The sequence below is a fragment of the Manacus candei genome, unplaced genomic scaffold, assembly GCF_025592945.1.
Source record: "Manacus candei isolate 608988 ecotype Guabito, Panama unplaced genomic scaffold, ASM2559294v1 h1tg000009l, whole genome shotgun sequence".
NCBI classification, from domain to species: Eukaryota; Metazoa; Chordata; class Aves; order Passeriformes; family Pipridae; genus Manacus; species Manacus candei.
The window spans coordinates 7,192,234-7,214,688 of NW_026138057.1; the positions used below are offsets into that span (position 1 = coordinate 7,192,234).

The 22,455-nt window shown below is 40.1% G+C and overlaps 1 protein-coding gene across 3 annotated transcripts; it reads left to right on the plus strand.

Moving 5' to 3' along the window:
- Nucleotides 1–10,277: 10,277 nt before the first annotated feature.
- On the plus strand, nt 10,278–17,818 carry ARL14EP (ADP ribosylation factor like GTPase 14 effector protein). 3 transcript variants are annotated; one of them, XM_051776857.1, is made up of 4 exons: nt 10,278–10,428; nt 13,826–14,314; nt 15,225–15,355; nt 16,282–17,818. In XM_051776857.1, the coding sequence occupies exons 2-4, from the start codon at nt 13,892–13,894 to the stop codon at nt 16,508–16,510; spliced, it is 783 nt and encodes a 260-aa protein (XP_051632817.1). In that variant the 5' UTR covers nt 10,278–10,428; nt 13,826–13,891; the 3' UTR covers nt 16,511–17,818. The 3 variants fall into 3 exon arrangements, with proteins under 3 accessions (XP_051632817.1, XP_051632819.1, XP_051632818.1); XM_051776859.1 differs by lacking the exon at nt 10,278–10,428 and adding an exon at nt 10,569–10,686; XM_051776858.1 differs by lacking the exon at nt 10,278–10,428 and adding an exon at nt 11,092–11,207.
- The last annotated feature ends 4,637 nt before the right edge of the window (nt 17,819–22,455 follow it).

The window sequence follows — 22,455 nt, forward strand, 5'->3', positions numbered from 1 at the left end:
GCTTTAGCTTCTCAGAGCAAAACACTTTGCAAAGCTCAAAAGCTTTTCCCACAGGGTTACGCTGTACAGGCATCATCCTGTTTGTGCTTCTGCTTAAAAAATTATAGTTCAGACATCATTTGGTGCTTGGGGAGACAAGAGTCTGAAGAGGACTGGATAGTTATACACTTTTTCCATGCAAATGGCTATAACATAGCACAATACCTCTTTCCTGTTAGTCATGGTGCTATCTGGAGAGTAAAGATGAGTAAAAACAAGTAACACCCATCCCACTTGGCAGCATAAATAATCCATTCCCAAACACAAAATCTTTCTTTTACTTTTTTATATGCTTGCCATCATTTTCTGATGCTTTCTGCTATTAGAAAACAAACAAACAAACAAACAAAAAACTACCAGTGCTAGGGCACGAAACCACACTGAGCACAAACTGTTGAATACAAGTCTGACCTATCTGCAGAATATCCATCCTGATCCAAGCACTGTACACAGTGACCATATTTCACTTCACAAAATTAGCTCCCCCCCTCCTTCAGCAAAGAATGTACCACTGTGTAGAGCACAAGTTACCTCATGGGAACAAACCCAGAACAAAGCAGATGCTTCTGTGCACTTTGCTGCATTAGACCACTCCAAAGAGTTCATGGCTCCTGAAAGAAAGAGCACTTACATTCAGAGACATCTGATAAATATACAAAAACATTAATTTATGAGAAGATATTCTCCTGAGACAGAAAACTCTGGCTCTTTTTTCACGTCCCTTACTTGAGAAGCCACTAATCTTAGGATCAGCCTGCACACCAAGGTTTTTCAATTGTCTGCATTTTGTAAAGATTCAGATTAAAATCCAGGTTTCAAACATCTCTCCAGTCAGACCAATATGTAACAGTATTGTAACATTTCCAGCTGAGAAATTCTAAGGGGCTACAAAATACTAACAATATGAAGTAGCCCTCTCAGGGAGAAATTTTCTCAGGCTGTGTCACTCGGAATCTATTTGCTGACCTGTTTTCTGGACAGGTTTCCTAATACCTTGACACACAGAAATTGTAGCCCATAAAAACTGTACTTGTACATATGACGTGCACATTCACTTACAATTAGACACCTATGCAAAGTGAAGGAATTTTGATATGCAAAGGACTGTTTCAAGGACTTTCTAATATTTAAAAATCCACTGGAAAGTTAGTGCATGTTTATCATTTAGAGTAAGAGTCATAGAGACTTCTAAAATTCTTCCACTCATTATAGAGCAGTACCACAAAGAGGCTGGATGAACATAATGTGCATAAGCTTCAAAATAAAGGAAAAGAAAAACAATATAACCCACTGTAAACACTGAGATTACAGAAAAGAAAAGGAAATTACACAAAGGGAAAACAACATATTGGTCACAGTCCATAAAAGTGAATAATTAAGGAAGTGTTCCAGTGGTATGCTCATAGACTTAAAATGAGATGAATTCAAGAAAAAAAAATGGCCCAAATGTTTGTCTCCTGTAGCTGGAGTGTAATAAAAACAGGAAAACAAAGCAAAACAAAACATGTTCAGAAAGGAGAATATTCATTTCAAATACCTGAAAAACCAGTGACACTACACAATTATGAATATTTTTTAACTAAAACTGATGTATGTAACTCAGTCCTACCCTGCTCTTCAGAGATTTCAGAGAAACAAACACCCTGGACCAAAAGCCTATGACAAAAAATTCTGAAGTATAATTTGAGAGTAAATGTTCACCAAAGATCTGATTCTATGGTGGCATTTTGACAGCGTGTCAGTTCTGCCCAAATAGCAAAGATGTGATAAAGTTACAAGTAAAAAAATTAGCAAAAGATTTACCTCATCAGAACTAGTTAAAATGCCATAGGTGAGAAAGGAAAATAAGTCAGATTTCAACTGGGTAAGAGAAAAAGGCGCTTTCTCCTTTGAAAATAAAAACTGGGAAAGTACCAGGAGATGTGTTCCAAGCAATCAGTAATTGTCTTACAATTGGAAACCTGAAACAATGTATAGATGAACAGACACCAGCTGGACAAGCAGATAAAGGGAATCTTTGTTCCTGCTGAAGAATGAGAATTTGGAGTCTTGATCCAGTGGTATCACTCCCAAAATCAGAACTGTTCTTTGCACTTCAGAATTGCATGGAGAAAACGCCAGAATCAGAATGAACCACATGACATCCTGAAACCATAACTTCTTTAGGATTTCCGTCACCACTGAGTACATTTTTATCAACTATGAAAAAACATGTGACACTTCCTAACATAACCAGATTTGGAGGAGGCTGGATGGCTCAGTAACTACAAAAACATCTCAGTGAATTGCAAAAAAAGTCCCTATCATCAAAAAGAAGAGATTAAATATCTTGCTGCTGATCACAAATAAGACTATAAATGTACATTCTATCCTTAGACACACAGCAACACTGATGATCCTGCATAAGCAGAGCATCAATACAGTGCCCTGACAACAAAAAACTGGTACTAACAATCAAAGTATGAATAAAAAAAGAGGGACAAAGCAATTCAATTGCCTGAGAATGACATAGAGCTGATCCAAAGTAAGAAATAGAAGCAAAAAGTCCTAAATGATTTGCTAACTATAAAGTTCAGGAAAACTGTGGACTTGGCAAACATAAACTGATTTAAATGGTGAATAATTTATTCTTCCACAGTAAGTGTGGTTATAGATCACAGTAAATTCACATTATTGACACAAGAAACAAAACCTTTGAACAACAAAGATTTCTTGGAAAATAAGGAATGCTTGTATCAGAAAAAGTATTGGGGAAAAGCAGAACTTTGTCAGAATCAAACCAGATTTATGTGCTGCAACTGCCTCAGAGACAGACATGAGAAAACCATTCCAGATAAAACGATAGCACACCACTGTTGTGAAGCTGGTATTCAACTTACCCAGGGAAAAACTTAAAAAGAGCATTTGAAGTTGGCAATGAAAAGAGAAGAATATTAAGACACGAATAACTGATCACAGTTCATAGTATGAGCTGCCTTAACAAGTTATTTGAGGATATTCTAGAAGAAGGTCTTCAGATATAGTTCAAAAAAGACCCTGGAACCTCAGAGCAGCTCACTACTGAGCCTACACCGTGGCCTAAAGCAGACTCCAACTTTTTTCAGGAACCAGGGATTAGATACACACATGGAGCCTTCCCTCAGCACTTTGTGGGCACTTGGTGACACACTTAGAGGCCCTAATGACCAGGACATTTCCCTGTTGGCACTGGAGTGACCCTAAAAAAAACAGAGAAACAAGCAGTCTCAATGCCACTCCCTCCACAAAGAAACTTTAACTGCAATGTTGCATGGTATCACCATCTTTCTTGTTCTTTAGCTTTCAATAAAGGCATAAGATGAAAATTTCTAATTTGAAAAATCAAAGCTTATAATTGCTGCCAAAACTAAGAAACCTTTTCTAGGTTTTCTTTACAATAGTTACACTTTTCAGTTTGGTAACAGCTTTGTTTTGTCAGCTGCTGGTATTAACTCATATTCATTACCTCTGGAAGCTGAGATGTACTCTTATGTTGCTTGGATTCAATAAAAGCTATAAAGAAAACTGTAACTGTAAATTATAAACTACTGTACAGCTCTCTTGACAAACTGTAGACTGACTCATAAATTGCTTTGTTCCAGCATAAGTATTAGCATTGTTTTGGCTTTGACAATGAAGTACATCAACAAAGTGATCTTAGGCTGAACATGTTAAAAACCACTGTGTTTAGACTCTATTTGCAGTGCTTGCTGGTACCTGCTAACAGACCTATCAGCTGCAGAAAAATGGACCGTTTTCTCTCCAAATACATAATGAGGCATGAAATCCAGAGGGCAAACTGTGTGGTTTTAGGTCAGCAATTTGTCACAGGGCTATAAAACTGATGGACAACGTAACAGTCTCCCACGCCTAAAGAAAAAAAAAAAATCGCTCTCTAATGTAAAAATAGAAAAGATATAAATAAATTTGATTTCAGTAAAGGTTTCATGGGATAACCGTCTTATATCTATAAGGATTTCAAGGAACCATGGTAATTCCCATAGCTACAGCTGACAGAAAAGTCTGATGCACAGTGAGTCATGGAGCAGAACGCTGCAGAACTGAAGAATTACCCCCTACGGAATTTTGTGCAGTGCCCAACCCCTGCAACAGAGGAGGATTGAAAAAAACCTCAGCCCACAGACACATTTCTTGTTCGGTTTATGCATACACCCAGCTGCTGTGACCATTTTAATACCAAGACTTTATGTTTGATAAGAAGCTGTGCAACGCATGTGATAAGCAAACATAAGAGTCAGCTGCTGACATTCCTTGTCACAAACACTTCAGGACTCGCTGTTCCATGAGTGCAAGCGAGGAAATGTGGTAGAACTGATGTGTTAGGAACAGAAAGCTTAGCAAGCAAAGATACTCTTGCAGCAGGGCCTCACTAAAGCAGCAAGCCATACTAACATGTGTTTCCCATGTGAATGATACCAGTACAACTGCACCAATAAAACCTTGCACAGCTGCCCTTGAGGCCATAAGTCTGCGCTGAGACCTGTGAGGTGCTACTCTTGCTTTTCTACTGATCTGCTTCAGGATTTCAGCAAGCCACTCCTCTCAGTGATATTGTTTAGGACCTTCTCAATCAGATTACAAATTGATGACTGTTAAGATAGACATGATTTGCCCTGGAAAAATATCCTTTTAAAATACAGTATGTATCACCTACCCACAGTAGCTGATACCGACGTATACTTTCGTGCCAGTATAACCATGTCAACAGAATAAATTTTTTGCTTGAATAAAAATGTCACAGAAAATTTCTCCCATTACAGACACTGTCATACACGAGAGTTTCCACAATATGGCTAATAATCAATGCTATCAATTTGTGCTGGATAGGTTTTCCAAAACTAGGACTTAACTAGATTGCTTTTCACTAGCTGGTGGCTGCTGTAGAACCAACACTTCTAGACCTAAATGCTGTTCATTTCTTCTCCTCAGATTTGGTGTTCTGTTAAAGGCAGCCTTGCAGAATAACCATGAATCAAGCCCTACTATTCAATAGGTAAAAATCATGGGAGGCTTCCTAGAATGATGGATGACCCATAAACCCACACTTACATTCCAACGTAATGCCTACTCACAGGCATGTATCCATTATTCAAGCCCTTTGCTTCCTTGGACTTCAGGGTGCATTGGGAAGAAGTAACAGATAAATAGACAAATCATTCAGCATACACCAGCAAACAGCAGTTTCCCCTATTTGATTCACCAACTGTCAGATTAACAACCTTCATTTTCCCTCAAGCCAGGCACGGAGAGGACATTTTTCTTCAGAAAGGGCAAATCCTAAATTCCTTGAACACCCTAACCTGTTACCAGTGAGTAGGCATTAGCTGTCTTAGGTCTGTGCAAGTATTAGCTGCTCTGTAAGAATAGAAAGAGGCTGAAAGAGGCTGAGTTTCTGCTGAATTAGTTCAGCAGAAACTAATGTCCCTGCTTTTTGAAACAGAAATAAATTCAACACCTTTACAGATGGGTAAAGAAAACTCCCAAACCATCTGAGACACAAATGTTAGAATAAAATGCTGTCTGCTGGGACTTCCTAATGAGATACAAACCTGGCAGAGAGTGCCTGCACCAGTTCCAAAGGGCAGCAGACATCCATGTTTCTGAGCACGTTCTCTTCAGGCCCAAAGCAAAGAGCACAGTGCAGCAACAGGGTGATGCCACATCATCTGTGAAGCTGCTCAAACAAGAGGGGCAGGCTGGAAGCAGCAGCCAAAATCCTCCTCAACACAGAAAAAAAGGGAAGATCTCACTGAGCAGACAGACAGAATGTTCCAGGCAATAAATTTATAAAGACTACCAAGGAATCAGCCGGGAAAGGGCAGAAGATTCCCAAAGAGGCATTCCAAAGTCAGATGCCAGTAAAGTAGATGATTCTCATCATGACACAGCAAGAACCAAATTACTGAAGAGGATTTTATTTTTTTTCCTACCTACAGAATTTCTATTATTTCTATTACTCAAAAACTGCAGCATGATATGAATCCAAATATTCAACAGTGTGTGTCAAAGTTTAAATGCAAATTTTTAAAACAATCAAGTCTTTATAACATTGCCAAATTAGAATAAAAACAAACAACAACCCAGCCAGAAAGTAATTTAAGACAGTATTTTCATACTCTTATACCCACATCTTACAAAAAAACCCCAAACTTATCAGCATGCTACAAAATATCCCAAGGTACTTTTTAAGATTTTTTTTCCATTAGTTTTATGATGATATCTAGACTTTTGACAACTTAAAGATTTGGTGTGAAATAAACAGCTCTGTTTGCACCAAGACATTAGTTCCTGACTTTCAGATAAAATGCAGCACTTGGCATCACATTTTCTACAAGGAAAAGCTCATGTAGGGTACTTATTTACAACATTGTGTGTTAGTGAATGTCTTTTTGCTTGTGTTTGAGTTTGTGTGGGCAAAAGCATGAAATCAGCACTTACCCATATCTGTAATAAAATGTATTGATTTAGGTGTCATTCAAATGAGCCTGTAGGTCTTTGTGAGGGGTAAAGACAAGACAACAAATGGCAACACAAAAGAAAAGACCAGTTGGACAACGTAAATTTAATGGTAATAAAATAAATTCTCTGAGGTCCTTTTCTTTCACTCTTCTACAAGTTTATGTTTTTGTTCCACAAGCAATATTTAAACAGGTTAATATTTGCTCTCAGAGTGTATGTTCAGTCACAAAAGAAAGAAGTCCTCTGAGTTGGTGATTCCCACAGCATAAGGGAATATACAAGCTATAAGAGTGGTAGCTTCCAAACACATCTTAGCATTTCAACCAAAATTGTCACCTATTTCTCTCATCAAATCTTTATTTCTTATTAAAAAGAGCCTAGTAACTCAAAATAATCCTTTCTAGTGATACAGTCCCCTTTCTGCCTTGAGTCTCCCTATTTCTTATGCCTGAACTGCTCCTTATACAGAATTTTGCCCCTTCACACTGAATTTACTGGGATATTCCATGGAAGGTTTTCTTTTTTTCCATTTAGGTGAAATGGTCCATACCAAAACTGTCAAACTTTTTCTGCCTCCTTTCCCTGCTACAATCATTCTCTATATCTCTGACTTTATGTTTTTGAAAGAGTACACAAAAATATTTTAAAAGAAAATAGTAAAAAAATTCAAAGCAGACAACATCTCTGCCTATTTAGTGTTCCAGCATGTTTGTTAGGAGCTAGACACAGAGAGATGTTTGCCTAAAAACTTTAAAGAAAAGAAATAGGATTTCTAGAATATAAACTACATTAGATGCTGGTTTCCTTGTCAAATATGCCAAAAATGCACATTTTATTTCCATTTAACACTTAAGTTTAGAAGAGACACTTCATGAGATAGTGATTCTGTAGTAGTGGAGCATCTTAATCTGCTTCACTTTAATAAAAAAAAAAACCAATTTAACAGCATCCTCAAACTTGCTTTGATTGAAGAAATTAAATCAAGTCGCTGACCCTCCCCAGCATTTTGCTGGTTTCTAGACCAGTCTACCTGGATATTATGTAGATAAACTGAATTTCTGGAAGTTTTCTATGGATAAGGTGTAAGGTCTTAAAACTATGGTGTTCACATGACAGGCAAAGTTATGAAAAACTTAAACTCCCAAGCTTCTGGCAGAAAAAAACTATCAAAATACTTATATGTGCTTTCTCATGTAGTCCTCTCCTGTAAAAATTTTTGCTTGATTACCTTGGAAATTTGAGCTGAGCTCCCTGGAATTTATGATGTATTGAATGCAGTTCCAATACCATCTTTCTTCTGAGTCTATCTCAATGTTTTTTGCAGGTCAGAAACAAATCTGTCACTGCTTCAAACTCTGGAAATCAGGGCAACAGAAAGACACAGCAATTTTGAAGTGATGATGTATGTCACTACTGCTTTATACAGTTTTTACACACGAGTGAACTGAGGCACACACTAAGCACTGAAACTTAGTGAGCACAACAAACTAGGGTACAGAGAGTATGACTTCAGCTACTCTTCAAAATCCATTAAAAATTACCTTGACATACATATTCCTCTGTAGCACACGCTTTGACAGATTCCAGATGCCCTTATGAATGAAAATGGCATATGGAGTCAACCTGCATTGGCAGAGAAATAAATTTAAATTGCTGTCCAGTATTACCAGAATATATGAGAATATTTTTACCACATCTAGTACAGCTCATGATCCTGTTACCTTTCATCTGCCATATCTAAAATCCTTTTGCTCTAAACCCTAAAGTTCTCCCTCATTAGGCACCATTCCATTTGCATAGATAAAAGTTAACTGATCAACCAAAACCTGTCTAAATCCATGGATGGTAGACTTGTTACAAGTTAATTCCCAGATAACCTCAACCCTGAACCTAGCCCTATACAATCAGCCTCACAGATTGACACTAACTCTGAAAAAGTGAATACACACACCTCACTGCTCTTCCTATATTTATTTAGTACAAATTGATGTCACCACCTGTATCTCGAGTATCTCCTCTCATGAATTATTCCCCTTCATTAACTCCACACATTTCATCCTAAGCAACACCAGTCAGAAGAAGCAGCCTTATTGAAACCCTCTTGAATGATAGCTCCTCACAGTCTCTTTGTCATCACTGAGCCAATGTATGACCTAAGCAATAAACATGGAATTTATAATGGTTTTCTTTAATGGTCAGATGGAGAAACAGAAAATGGCACAGCCTACTTACTGTTACTGTCACATTGCCACTAAAGCTTTATATTCCTGTGCTTTAGCCTTCTGGGTATCTCCTGAAGCAAGTATAAAATCATTTCTCTCCTCCCCAGGCCTTTAAGACAATGATGCCACCAATTCTTCAACTACTGCTTGAGAAGTCCATTGTTCTGAAGACATTCATGGGATCATCAAGGTTGGAAAACACCTTCAAGACCATCCAGCCCAACCATCAGCCCAGCACCACCACCACCACTGTAACCCCTAAACCACATCACCTGGTGCCACATCCAGGCACCTGCTCAACACATTATAGAACTAAAAAAAAAAAAAAAAAACCAACCAAAAACTCTCAAACAAACAAACAGAAAGAGTAACAGACTTTTGAGTGACATTCTAGTGACCAAAAGACTGTGTTGGGTTTTTCCCGTTAAATGAAACAGCAGATTTGCGAGGATTTTGTTTTATTTAAAACAAATAACAGCTTCAGCAGTGCTGATTTTGGGGCCGGGAGGGGGGAGCGTGTCTGTGGGACCTGGGGATATGAGAGATAAAATACAATTTTTATATACATAGGTGCATCGTGAAGTTGCAAGATATCCAAGTTCCAAATGGAACTGGGTGTCAGGGTCTTTTTCGGCTGGATAAGAGAATAAAAGTTCTTAAAAATTAAAATCTTTCAAGGCCATGTGGAAGTTTTGTACACAGGGGTTTCTTCTCTCTCTTTGGGCTAAGAACAAAGGAAGATCCATTGTTTTTGACAGAGGACACCTTGCAGCCAATCAGAAGAAAGGGAATGTCCCTTTTCAGAGAAAAGAAACCTTTTTAGGCAAAAATGAATATATTAAACTTATCTGAATAAGGGTGGAACTATAAAATGTGTGGTATTTAAATCCAAAGGGTCTTTCTCCCCGAAAAACTCGGTGTGAGACTAGACCCAGCACGCTGAATAAATTTTTTCGTTTCGTGAGTTTATGCCGTCTTTCTAAATTTAAAAGAGGAATTTTTCCCACAGGAAGGACACCGGTCATTTCCGGGGAAGGCACGGAGATCACTGCTGGAGAGGGCACAGGTCATTCCCGGGGAAGGCAGAGGTCACTCCCGGGGATGGCAGAGGTCATTCCCGGGGAGGGCACCGGTCGTTCCCGAGGAAGGCATGGAGATCACTGCTGGGGAAGGCACAGGTCATTCCCGGGGAAGGCACAGGTCACTGCGGGGGAAGGCAGAGATCATTCCCGGGGAGGGCACGGGTCACTCCCGGGGAAGGCAGAGGTCACTACGGGGGAAGGCAGAGATCATTCCCGGGGAGGGCACGGGTCATTCCCGGGGAAGGCAGAGCTCATTCCCGGGGAAGGCAGAGGTCGCTCCCGGGGAAGGCAGAGCTCATTCCCGGGGAAGGCAGAGCTCATTCCCGGGGAAGGCAGAGGTCGCTCCCGAGGAAGGCAGAGGTCGCTCCCGAGGAAGGCAGAGGTCGCTCCCGAGGAGGACCCGCGCCATCCCCACCCCACCGCCCTCACTCCCGCCTCTCCTCCGCCCCGCCAGGGGCCGCTGCCGCCGCCGCCCGCCCGGAAGCGCCGCCATGCCGAGGGAGGGCGGTTCATGGTCGCCGCCGCCGCCAGCGGGGCACGGAGCCCGGGGACGGGGGGCGGGACGGCGGGACCGGACCCACGGACAGGTACCGGGGCCGCCCGGGGGGAGCAGCGGGAGGGCCGGGCCGGGGCGGTGCCGTGCGAGGCCCCGCGGGGCGGTCGGGCCCCGCTTTCCCTGGGGCTGCTCGTACCGCCGTGTAACCCCCCCTTTCCCCTCATCCCACGTTTCCGCCGGCAGCAGGAACCCGGGAGGCCCGTGCTGGATCCCTCTGCCGGCCCGCCCCGAGCCCTCTGCCCCAGGCGGCCGCGGTCGGTGCCGTGAGCGCCGATTATCCACTCCACAGGTGCAAACGCAAACCTTCGTCTTAGCAGTGTGGGTCGGGTTTGGTTGGTTGGTTGGTTGGTTTGTTTTGTTTTGCTTTAAGCTCCTTCCTGTTTCCCCCAAGGAACAGCAGCTGCGTGCCCCTCCCAAGGGCGGGGAAATGCGGTGAGGCTTCCACCAGGAATTCCTGCGGGTGAAGTGGATGAGAGGCGTAACTTTACATCCCCCAGCACGGTGTCATTCGGGCAAACCGGTGTGCCCTCCCTCAGTTCAGGACAGGGCTTGTCACGCAGTGCAGTCAGCTGTCACAGCAGACACCTGCCCAGGGTAGCATTGCAATAGCTGTTTTTGGGGGGATTTTTCCTTAGGAGACTAGTTGGGTTTCTTAATAAGGACGTCTTCCAGAAGTTCTGACTTATAATACATCCGGGAATTTTGAAATTCGGGTCATCACTTCTGTATTGGCCTCGTGTGTTTCAGCCACACAGGCAATCCCCGCCTCGCACGGCGGGAATCAGTCAAAAGTACATGTTAGCACCTGAGGTAGGTTTGGTGCATACCCTGTGAGTTTGATAGCTGGCCTTTTAAAAAAGATCTAAAAAAAAATATCATACAAAGTCAGTGCTGCAGTAAAAGTGTATAAATAGGCAAGGGCACTGGAACTTTTATGTAGTAAAACTTAATCAGTGCTCAGCAGACACTGAAAATAAGAATTTTTCTAATTTGATTGATGTCTACTCTTTGCTTCTTATTTGTATTATTCAGTGCAGATCTGAAAAGCTCGAAACTTCAGGAGTTAGCTCAGCATACAGAAATTTGAGTGAAGGAATGCTCAGATAGCCTGGTAATTTAAGACTGGATTAGTTCTAGCTCTGAAAATAAAGGATTTTGACCTGAGAAATTAGTGTTAGATATTAGAATACTTAAGTCTTTGTATTTTCAGATCACTTGCAAAAAAAACAGAACCAAGTTTTCATTGTTTTCAGAATGAAACACTCCCTTTTCTGCAGACTCACAGGTGTATAACAATGTGCCTCTACACTTGGAACTCCTTGTGCCTCTATTATCACTGCTTTAATTTAAATGTGAAAGCTGGAGCATTCTTAACAATGGGCTGAGAAAACTTATTTAAAAATAATTGCTTGGTTATACTCAGTTCTGTCTCAAATTAGATATAAAATTACACTTCAAGACAAGTTTACTAGCCTGAGTAGAACCCAGCATATCATTTATATTTGCATCAGCTAAGTCAGTAGACAATACCATGTCCTATGCAAGACCTTTAAATTACTGCCCATACAGTTTAATGTATAGAAATGTGTTGTGTGATTTCTTCAGAAATACACATCTGTTTGAAAAATTCTGAAGTATTAAAATCCAAAGTGGATTTCTGCTCCAAAAACCAGTGGCTTCTCAGATTAATTTTAAAAATCCTATGAACTTTCAAACTGTTGCACTGCTGTGTTCATGTTTCTGTGTATTGGCCAAACTTACACATTTCATGTCATTAGATTGTGCCTGATGCTATTTGCTTTCATTTTATTGAAAGTAGCATCCCAGGACTCTTGTCCATTAGACAAGTGGGTGATACTTTGATTGATTAAAAGGCCATATTACCCTGTTCAGTGGTTAGAACAAATGTGTGTGTTGTGGTTTAACCCCAGCTGGCAACTAAACACCACACTCCCCCACAGCAGGGGGAGGATCAGAAGGATAAAAGTGAGAAAGTTGTGGGTTGACATAAAAACAGCTCAATAATTAAAAGAAACTTTTTAAAAAAATGTTTTAAGGGAAATAAAAGGAAAACCAAAAGAGAGCAGAAAGTAAAACCCAAGAAAAACCAAGCAATGCAAGTGGAAACAATTGCTCACCTCCAGTTGAGCAATACTCAACCATTCCCAGAGCAGTGACCCCTCCCCACCAACCTCCACTTCACTGCAGAACACAAGGCCATGTGGTCTGGAACATCACTTGGGATCAGCTGTCCTGGTTCTGGTCCCTCCCAGCTTCTTGTGCCCCCTACCAGCCCCTCACTAGTGGGGTGGGAGGCAGAAAAGGCGGTGACACTGTAAGCACTGCTCAGCATTAGCTAAAATATCACCAGGTTATCAGCACTGTTGTGGTCACAAATCCAAAACACAGCCCCATACCATATACTGTGAAGAATTACACTCTCTCCCAGACAAACCCAGTACATTGCTTTTTTGTTTTTTCCCTTTTGCAGAGTAGTGTGTGGGTGAACATGAACATCCCAGTTAGGCTGAACTCACTGTACTTAGGGTTCCTGGAGGATTTGAGAGCACAGGATTCCTTTCTTTTGGTAGAAATTTGTTCTTTATGTTGCAGTAGAAAAGAATGTAAGGTGGGCTCAGGCTCTTATGTGTTAGGGCTGGTATTGGATTAGCAACAGACTTTGGCCTGGGTGTGAGACCAGTCTGCAACAGCTCACTTTGTGTTTTGTGCCTGAATTAGTGTTTAAATAACTGCCCAGTATGTACATCAGACACACACAGCACTCAGATGCAGGGAGCTGCACACAATGGCCACAAAAACTGCACACGTCTAGAACCACCAATCTTTGTGCACACCCCAGATTGGTTCTTGAAGAGGCTCAGGTTGATTCAGTGTGTTGACTTGCACCTGGTACACAGGGGAGGAACACACAGGAGAGCAGTGCCGGATGGGAATTGCTGACTGACATCAGCCAGCCTGTGCAGCCTACCTTCAGCAGCCTTCTTTCCCCCCTTAGAAACTACCAGGATTGTTTTCAGTTGTTTAGCCATCAACAGTCTCTTCCTGTGGACAATCTGAACAACTGGTCTAGACTAGCAGGGATTGTGCCAAGAGAGGGGGCCCTGACCAGAGCAAGCTGCTGTCTGTACAATTCATCCATCTCATACCTTGCTCCCAAATTGTTTTTGTGAAAGTAATGCTGCTAAACATTTTGAATAGATGCTTATTTTAGCTGGGAAAAAGTACCTCTAAAAGGAAGATGAGATGTATGGTTTAATTCCAGAATAAATTTAATGTCTTTTTAAGCTTATCTAGACTAGGAGGCTATAATTTCTTTACATGTTTGTTAAATTACTTAAACCCTATGTGTCAAGCTTATGGGTAAAAGTTTGCAGTGCAAATCTAATTGATTTTAATTCTTCCTCTAGGGTGATCTTCATAGAAACTCCTAAAGAACTCAAAATAAGTGCAATAAGTTTTTCTGATAAAGTAAAATGGATCCTTGTTCAGTAGGAGTTCAGCTTCAAGCTACCAATGAGTGCCATAAGACCTACTACACCCGTCACACTGGCTTCAAGACTAAACAAGATGTATCTTCATCTGACCTGCTCTTGCTTCAGCTTAGGACTGGAATAACCCTTTCAGAGAACAACACGATCTGCTTCCACCATGCGAAAATTTACATCGAGAGATTCGAAGACTTACAGAAATCGTGTTGTGACCCCTTCAACATACACAGAAAACTGTCCAAGAAGAACTTACGAGCCATCGATATGGATGATGCAGCTTTTCTCAGTGCCAAGTTTGGGAGGCAGTTTGTACCTGGTTGGAAGTTGTGTCCCAAATGTATGCAGATAATAAATGGAAGTGTGGATGTTGAACCCGAAGAGCGACAAAGAAGAAAACTTGATCCGGACGTACGTATATGGATCAGTTTTCCCATCCCCCCCCTAAGTCCTGCAAGCTGTTGGAATTGGGCTTTGTACAACTACTACATAAAAAATTAATTTTTTTATGATAGAAATAAGAAAGGATTTAGTCTTTTAGATACGGGGGAGTTTACTGTATTTAAACCTTTATTTGGAGGACCTTAAAAGTCCTCTTCTCTAATTAAATATTATGGCCTTTAAAAATCTGAAAAATTTTGTCTACTAGGGTGACTTACAACTCATAAGTTCATGTAAACACCAGACTGCTGCTGGTATTTTAAGCTGTTCTTCAAGTCTTGCAAACAACAAACTGAACACTGCAAAAGTTGTTTCTAGGGATGTCTCTTCAGTTTAAAAAAAAAAAAAAAAAAAAGGCAATTTTTTCTAGCAGTTCATTACCAAATGAACCTGCATTGAGGTGAATTAAGTGTACTCTGGTTGTGGTGTCTGGGCTGTGAAGGCCACGGTGTTTGGTCAGGGGCAGTAATGAACTGGTGCGGGAGGATAGTGCTGAGCTCAGAATACAGCTGGTGCATTGCTGTACACAGATCATCAGTAGCAGGGGCAACCAAACCAAAGAGCTCCTCCACACATGCCCTGAGCAGAGCAGAACTGCACTCTAGGAACTATTGCACAACTGTATTTTTCAGTTACGTGTCAGTATGATTAGCAGGCTGATAGGAGTGAAATTTGAAAGCATTGATTAGAGCTGCTACTACAGAGCTTGTATTGCTGAGTTCTGAGCCTGGTATAGTTCTCTAGCATAAATATTTTAAGACTTAAGAGTCCTAGGTCAAGAATTCACCTGGGTTATTACAATATCATGGCTTGACTGGACATTTTCTTAAGAATGTAGGTTTGTATTTATAATTAAAGGCCATTTTCTGTCTTTCCTCAGGGACGTACAGCCAAGGCTTTAAAGTCTCTGCAGTTTGCTAATCCAGGGCGACAGACTGAGTTCACTCCTGAGACCAGTAAGAGGGAAAAAAGAAGGCTGCAATCAAAAATTGCAGCATTTAATTCAGACAGGTAATCTGTTTGCTGTATTTACATTATCTTTCATTTCAAGATAAAATATCCTCTATGGTCAGTGTCTCTGTAGCATTCAACATTATCTTTGTGGGTCTTTGTGTGTTTATGGGTTGCTAAAGCTCACTCTCATTCTTGAGATAAACAAACCAGAAGATAAAAGGTTGGCATGCAAGCAATATTTCAGGCAATTAGAATATAAACAAGTGTTTGTGAGGCATGACAATACTACACAGATCATAGATGTAGCTATTAATTTATGCATAAGCTAAAATTCTGATGATAGGCTAAATTTGAATATGTTAGACTACACTTAAAATATTGGAGTTATCTTTCAGTAAGCTCAGTAACTACACTTGGTAAACAAAAGTGTGCAGGTTAGGACCTTGCCTTCCTTTTAAAGAACAAAGTTAACATCCATGTTGGATGCTAACTAGATTAAGTTATAACCTTCTAATGTGATTGATTTAAAAAGAAAAAATCACATTTTTCTATAGAGGAAAGTTGAACTTTGTTATTTTCCACTAAAACTTTGGACCAGTCTTGTACTAATAGAAGAATGGTAGAAGTTTCAGCTTTAAATAGTCGTACAATATTTGTTAAAGCATGCAGTAATTATCACATCAATGCCTTGCCCCTGTTCTCCACCCAAGTTTAAACTCACAAGACAGACACTGGATGTGCTGCTCACCAACTGCACATCGTTTTCCTCTCCATTTGCTGCTTCTGCTTAGCTTGGGCACGCAGTGGGAATACAATTAGGGCTGAGAAATGTTGTCAAATACAGTAGGGTAGGTACGTCTTTTAAATTAACAGCGCCGAAACGAACACCTGAACAAAGCAAACTCCCCTCCACAAATTTAGCAGCTTGGCCTCAAAATAAGTGGATTTTGACACGGAAATAACTGTTGTTTTTCGTTATCCAGGCAAGTTATACCAGCCAAGAGCAAAGTCTACGACAGCCAGGGGCTGCTGCTTTACAGTGGGATGGACCTCTGTGACTGCCTGGACGAAGACTGCCTGGGATGTTTCTATACTTGTCCCAAGTGCGGCTCCAACAAGTGTGGGGCGGAATGTCGCTGTGACCGCAAGTGGCTCTACGAGCAGATCGAGATAGAAGGAGGGGAAATAATCAGAAATAAGCATGTTGGTTAGTGCACGTGTGCATTATTTAATCCTGAGTATGTTATTCCATGCTTTGGTTAAACACGGCACATTCATCATTTGGTAATTTAATGAAAGCCGTTGGAATTTGTGACAATCCGCGAGATTAATGTGCTCACTTTCACAATCATTTTCCATGTGATTATGGAGATAATTGTGCATTGCATTCAGGCTTTTTAGTCATCCAGGTAGGATTCTACTGAACAATCACTGTATTTAAACACAAGGTGCTAAATCTTAATGTGATCTACCCTGAGCCCCTCACTGTTGTTTCATGAAATGTACCATCTCCATGTGTCCCTCATTTTTTCCTTCTCCAGATCAGGATCTCATGGGTTTTATCTGTTTTATGTGAAATACTGAAATTTCTCAATTAATTTACATGCAATATTAATAAAGCTCTCTTCAGTATTAATAGTGAATGCTGCATCTTTACTATAGAGTATCTGATTAATCTGATTAATCCAATCCTGTCCACTTGGAAAGGATTCAAAAGCATTTAAGTGTTCAGATCTCATGCAGGCTACTGGGATTTGAGATCAAGTTGTCCTTATTAATTCAAGCCTCACTGTTAAAATACTGAAATTAAACTGCCAAGGCATTGTAAAATATATTAAAGTATTAATTATGGCACAAAAGTTATTATTTTCTTGGTTTCTGTATAACACAATGAAAATAATTTTGCTCTGTTTGTTATCACTCTGTAATTGGACTGAACTAATAGTCCAACAGCCCTCTACCCTTTCTTTTCCTCTTTTTACTTGTTTTTAAGGTGAAGGTTTATATGCAGCTGAAATAAATTTGAGTTTCTGTTCCCACACCAAGGATATCTAGACTGTTACAAAAAAACCCACAGTCGAATTGAAATTATCTTTAGTTGATACATTATCTGTCCTCAGAGTATTAACCTCTTATGATATAACAAGGTTTATGGAAAAGAGATTTTACAAGTGAAATCTTAGTAATATTGTTATTCTTGCTATTTTTGTTGCATTTTGAATGAATTTCCTATTTCTGTGCTAGACTTGGAAGATCTGCATGTTTTATTTGTCACATTTATTCAAGAATACTGTTAGCTGTTGATTTCTAAAGACTTACTTTGTGAAGTTGTATAATCTCTCTATTTCTTCAGCATATTTTCTTCTCTGGTTAAGTGTCATGAACATTGCATCACCAAAATCCAAAGTTGCTTTGAGTTGTACTGACATCTGCTGGTCCTAGCAGAGTATAAGCACCAGCTTATACTACATTTTTATTAAATCTGTTATAAAAATAAACAGACTTCCTTTTTGTTTGGTCTGAGTATTGGCTGTTATTCCAATGGATGTCTCCTTGGCCCTGTATTCCAGCCACATTTATCACAAGAAACATGATGGGAGTTTTAGGGAGGGCCACACACCACACTTTTCTAGATGGCAGCACCACAACTGAGTAATAGCCATGGCTTCCCTTACATGCCAGTGGCATTTAATACATTTTACTTTGTTGAGTACAGAGCATGGTTATCCTGACACAGCAGTTCATCTTGTGCACTTGACCCATGTTTGGAACTGCTTCATCTCTCAAGCAACTTTTTGAAATAGGTGAAAGTATAAATAAATAACCTCCCTGAATGTGGGAGGGTAAAAACTGGTCCAGTCTTGTCACTTATGTGTATTTATTATTATTTTTAATTAGACCAGAGTCAGCAGCACCCATTCTTAATGAACTTAACAGCTTTCCAAGTATGTGATGAATATAACTTAACACTTAAAGTCCACAGCTAGATTTTGGATTCAGGAATTACCAGTAACTTAAGTTGCCTAGAGCATCAGGGGAGGTTTAGATTGGATATTAGGAAAAGGTTCTTCCCCCAGAGGGTGGTTGGGCACTGGAACAGGCTCCCCAGGGCAGTGATCACAGCACCAAACCTGACGAGAGTTCAAGAAGTGTTTGGACAACACTCTCAGACTCTTGAGGATGGTGCTGTGCAGGGCCAAGAGTTGGACTTGATGATCCTTGTGGGTCCCTTCCAACTCAGCATATTCTGTGATTCTGTGATCCTGTTATTAGAACTATGTTTCTCCAGCCCCACCGAGTCTCTGCAAAGTTGGTATATCCAGTCCCTCGTTTTACAGGTGCAATAGCAACGAATATTTTCCCAAATAAATCACTCAGCTTGTTTCCTAACAAAATGCATAGGACTGTTGTTTGACTAAAAACCTGGGTCAAGTACTGGGTACTGTTGATTATTATCGTGGCTACAGGACACATAGGGGTTTTTTTTCCTAGTAAAAAGCCCAACTTTTTGGTTTGGGCTGTTCACTTACCTTCCTAACATATTTAGGGCATTTCCATTTAGCTGCATTTCTCTATCATGCCTAGGCTGTAGTGTGTAATTAAGTTCAGTAGTGTGGTTTTATACAGTTCCACGTGCCCCTCATCTATTTTTCTGTTAAAAGACATTGTTGCAAGTCAAGCTTTGCCATCATGCTAGATTTTAAAATGCTTACAGCTGTGAATTTCTTCAGGTTTTTTTTCTCTATATTTTTATAAACACCACACAAGCTATTATCATCTAAAGTGATTGCACATGGCTCCCAGTAGCATGTGTACTTCCCCATCTTTCAGAATTACTCTGCAACTAAGCCTGTTAAACAACTGATTTCCATGCCATCCAATAATTCAGGCCTCATGACCACTTTAAACTCTGCATGCAGTGAAGAGAAAAGCCAACTGCAGGTACACCTCAGTGGCCGTGTTAGAACTTTCCTTTTGGTATTGACTGCAAAAATGGTTGCCTAGACAAAGTTTACATATTTAAAAGGCAAAAATCAATGACAGTGAAAGCCTCTGGTTTGTGAATAATACATATCCCGTGGGTCAATTTGAGTTTATTGAACAGAAGCTCCAGAATTGTGATCTTGTGAGTTCAGTGTTAAGGATTGTTTTGGTTTCTTTCTCACACAGAGCAAATTTCACATCAAGTTTAGAAAATAGCCAAATTTACCTCTTCTAAAGTCAGCAAGGGTTCTTCTGTGGATCTTGTGCTACCACACAACCCTGTGGTCATACCCAAGACAGGATGTGCCCTTTTGTGGAGCTGAAAGTCTAAAACCAATTAAATAACCCCTGGGATTATTTTTGTTTAATACTCAACAATATAGTACAGCCAAGTAATTAACTCAGAGAGGGTTTATATTAACATTTTCAGCATTATGCTACAAAAAGGCATTTATCTTTGGGAGATACATTATAACCTTAACCAAATTTGTGCTTTGTCTTTTAATTAATTAAAATCATAAGTTTACTAACTAACATAAGGCAGCTCCTAACTTTTTGATCTTTTGGCTGACTATTCAAGACATAAGAAACAGCAAAAAGTGGACAGACCTACACAAAAAAAATATGATTTTATAAATCCAGGAGTCAGAATTGAAGCTTCTATGAGAAAAGAAGAAAACTATTAAGGTGACTAAATAGTTTTTTACTTATTTTAGACCTGTTTTAATGTTCTTTTTAGCCTTTTCTTGTAGGTATTATCCGTATTAGCCACAATGGGCCAACAGACAACTGCACAAAAGCTCTCACTGAAACCCCATAGTGACAATACTACACAGAGTTGTTCTGTCACTTCTTCAGCGACAGAAACATTCCAACTTGCTGGGATCAGCATTAAGGCCTTGGAGTTCTCAGTCTCACGAAAAAGCATAAACAATTTCCAGTTTTAATTTTGTTTTCCCCTAAGGTTAGAGTTACATTTTTTTGTCATATTTATGTCTCAGTAAATGCAGTTTTGGCATTTTTCGACTGATCTCGCAGTGGAATATGGGATGTACTGACATGCAGTAGCTTGTCCCTCACGGTCTAGATATTTTTCCCCAATATTTTTAAGTTTAGCAAACATTCTGAAATTTTTATTCACCTTTATATTGACTTCTAACCAGTTAATATCATACTAGTGACAACTTATTTAAACAGGCAAAACACTTCTCTCCAAGTTATACGTGCTTGTAAATCATATTATTACTAGAGGAACAGTTTATTAAAATTATTATATTTGAAGATCTTTAATTACAAGTTGGATCTAATATTCAGCAATGTGGAAGCCATAACCAGAACTATTTCTGTTATTCAGTCACTGAAATTAGATTCCAAATCTAGTTTCCAAACACATATTAAAAATCATTGTGGGGAGGTGCGAACGGTTGCAATTAAACTATGCAGTTCACTCTTTGCAGGAGTTGTGTTCAAAACCCGGTATCCTGCTCTGAAAGAGGGGGTTTTACATTTTCCAAGTTCTTGGTACCCAGCAGAGGGCATCAGCTCACTGCAAACGTGGCCCTGAGCTTCTCCGGGCTGCACTCGGGGAAAGATGCAGCCCCAGAACGGGAGGATTTCATTGACAGACTGAGAAATCAAGCCCGAGACAGGAGAAGCATCACCCAAATCCATGAGGCTGCGATAGAGCAGACTCAACTACAAGATTAACACTTCAGAGAAGATGACTTGCTTATGGGACTTTATAAGAGCTTCACACCAGCCCCCCAAATATCTCGGTGACTCCTAGTTCTTTAAGAGGAGAGCAACACAATTTTCGCAGGTACATTTGCATTTTGCTGTGAAACCTTGGTTCGGAGCTCCTGCCTGAACATTCCCTCAGAAATTCAGTATTGGGCAGCCAAGAAACCCCCTTCCCTGCAGGGCCCTGCACTGATTAGCAGGGACCTTCCTGACATCCACAGTGGTGCTGCTGCCAGTGTTTGGCAGTATTTTAGCAGAGTAGCTACAACAGTAGCCAGAAGCAGCCTAGCATGAGGTGTGTTGGGTGAGGAAAAGTCAAGAGAGGTAGCTGGGGATGGGGAGTTTCCCTGGTTCTCCCACCGTGACTGAGTGGTGAGAAAGTTGCACTAATTCTTCTCTTCTTCCCCCAGCTTCCTTTGGTAGCCCTTCACCTGTGCTCGCCAGCAAATTAAATCTGTATCACACACTAAATGACCTCCTTTTCTAAGCTCTAGTTAGGACATTATTAACGATTAGATTACAATAAGCTCAGTTCTCCATCTCACCCACAGGTGTCAGCATTATCTGCTACAACCTCCAGAGAGTAAACAGAGAGTCCGTGCAGAGTCCCGGACTGCAACCAGAAGTAAAAGCAATTCTCTTCTATCATCTTCTGATTTTCTCCTTGGTATTCTTCCATTTGTTCTTGCATTTTAACTGATAGCTCTACCTATTTTAAATTGATCATTTCAGCTACTGAATTAGTACCATGAAGAAGACAACATTATTTAACACAATAAAATTATATATATATATATATTTATCAACAAGCATCAGCTGCACAACCTCGGTAATCTGCTTACCAGGACCATCAGAATTTAACTCCTCACAGAATTTAATTCCTGACTGAAAATTCAAAGACCCTGATCCATTCACAGCTTTTGAGACCTCACAAGTCATCTGAGAAACTGAAACTAAAGAACCCATTAGCACAACTACTTTGCTTAGAGGTAGAAAATCAGATTTTACTAACTTTCAGTAGAATAAGTTTTCTTAATTCAGTATTTCATTTTCTATTTAATTCTTCATAAGAGTACCTGATAATCCAGATGAGAATGAGTTTTCTTCTAACTTCAACTATTTTCTGCTGTACATTTGTAGCATAAAACCAAAACCAAATCAACCAAAAATCCTCACCATCAAGCCTCCAAGCTGCTCCTTTCCACCTGTTTTATAACAGGTGACTTCCTTGTTAGCTTTCAATCAAATGGGCTGATTCAATGTTCCTGAAACTTTTTTCTGACCAGCTCTTCTCAATAATTATTAATTAGAGGTGATTATATTTTGGCTTAGTTTTGTTATCTTCATGCTGCTTCCTGGGAATTTCAGTTCAACCTCTAAGAAAAGAGAAAAATCACAGTGATTACTCTGTTAAATACACCTGCCCAAGCTCC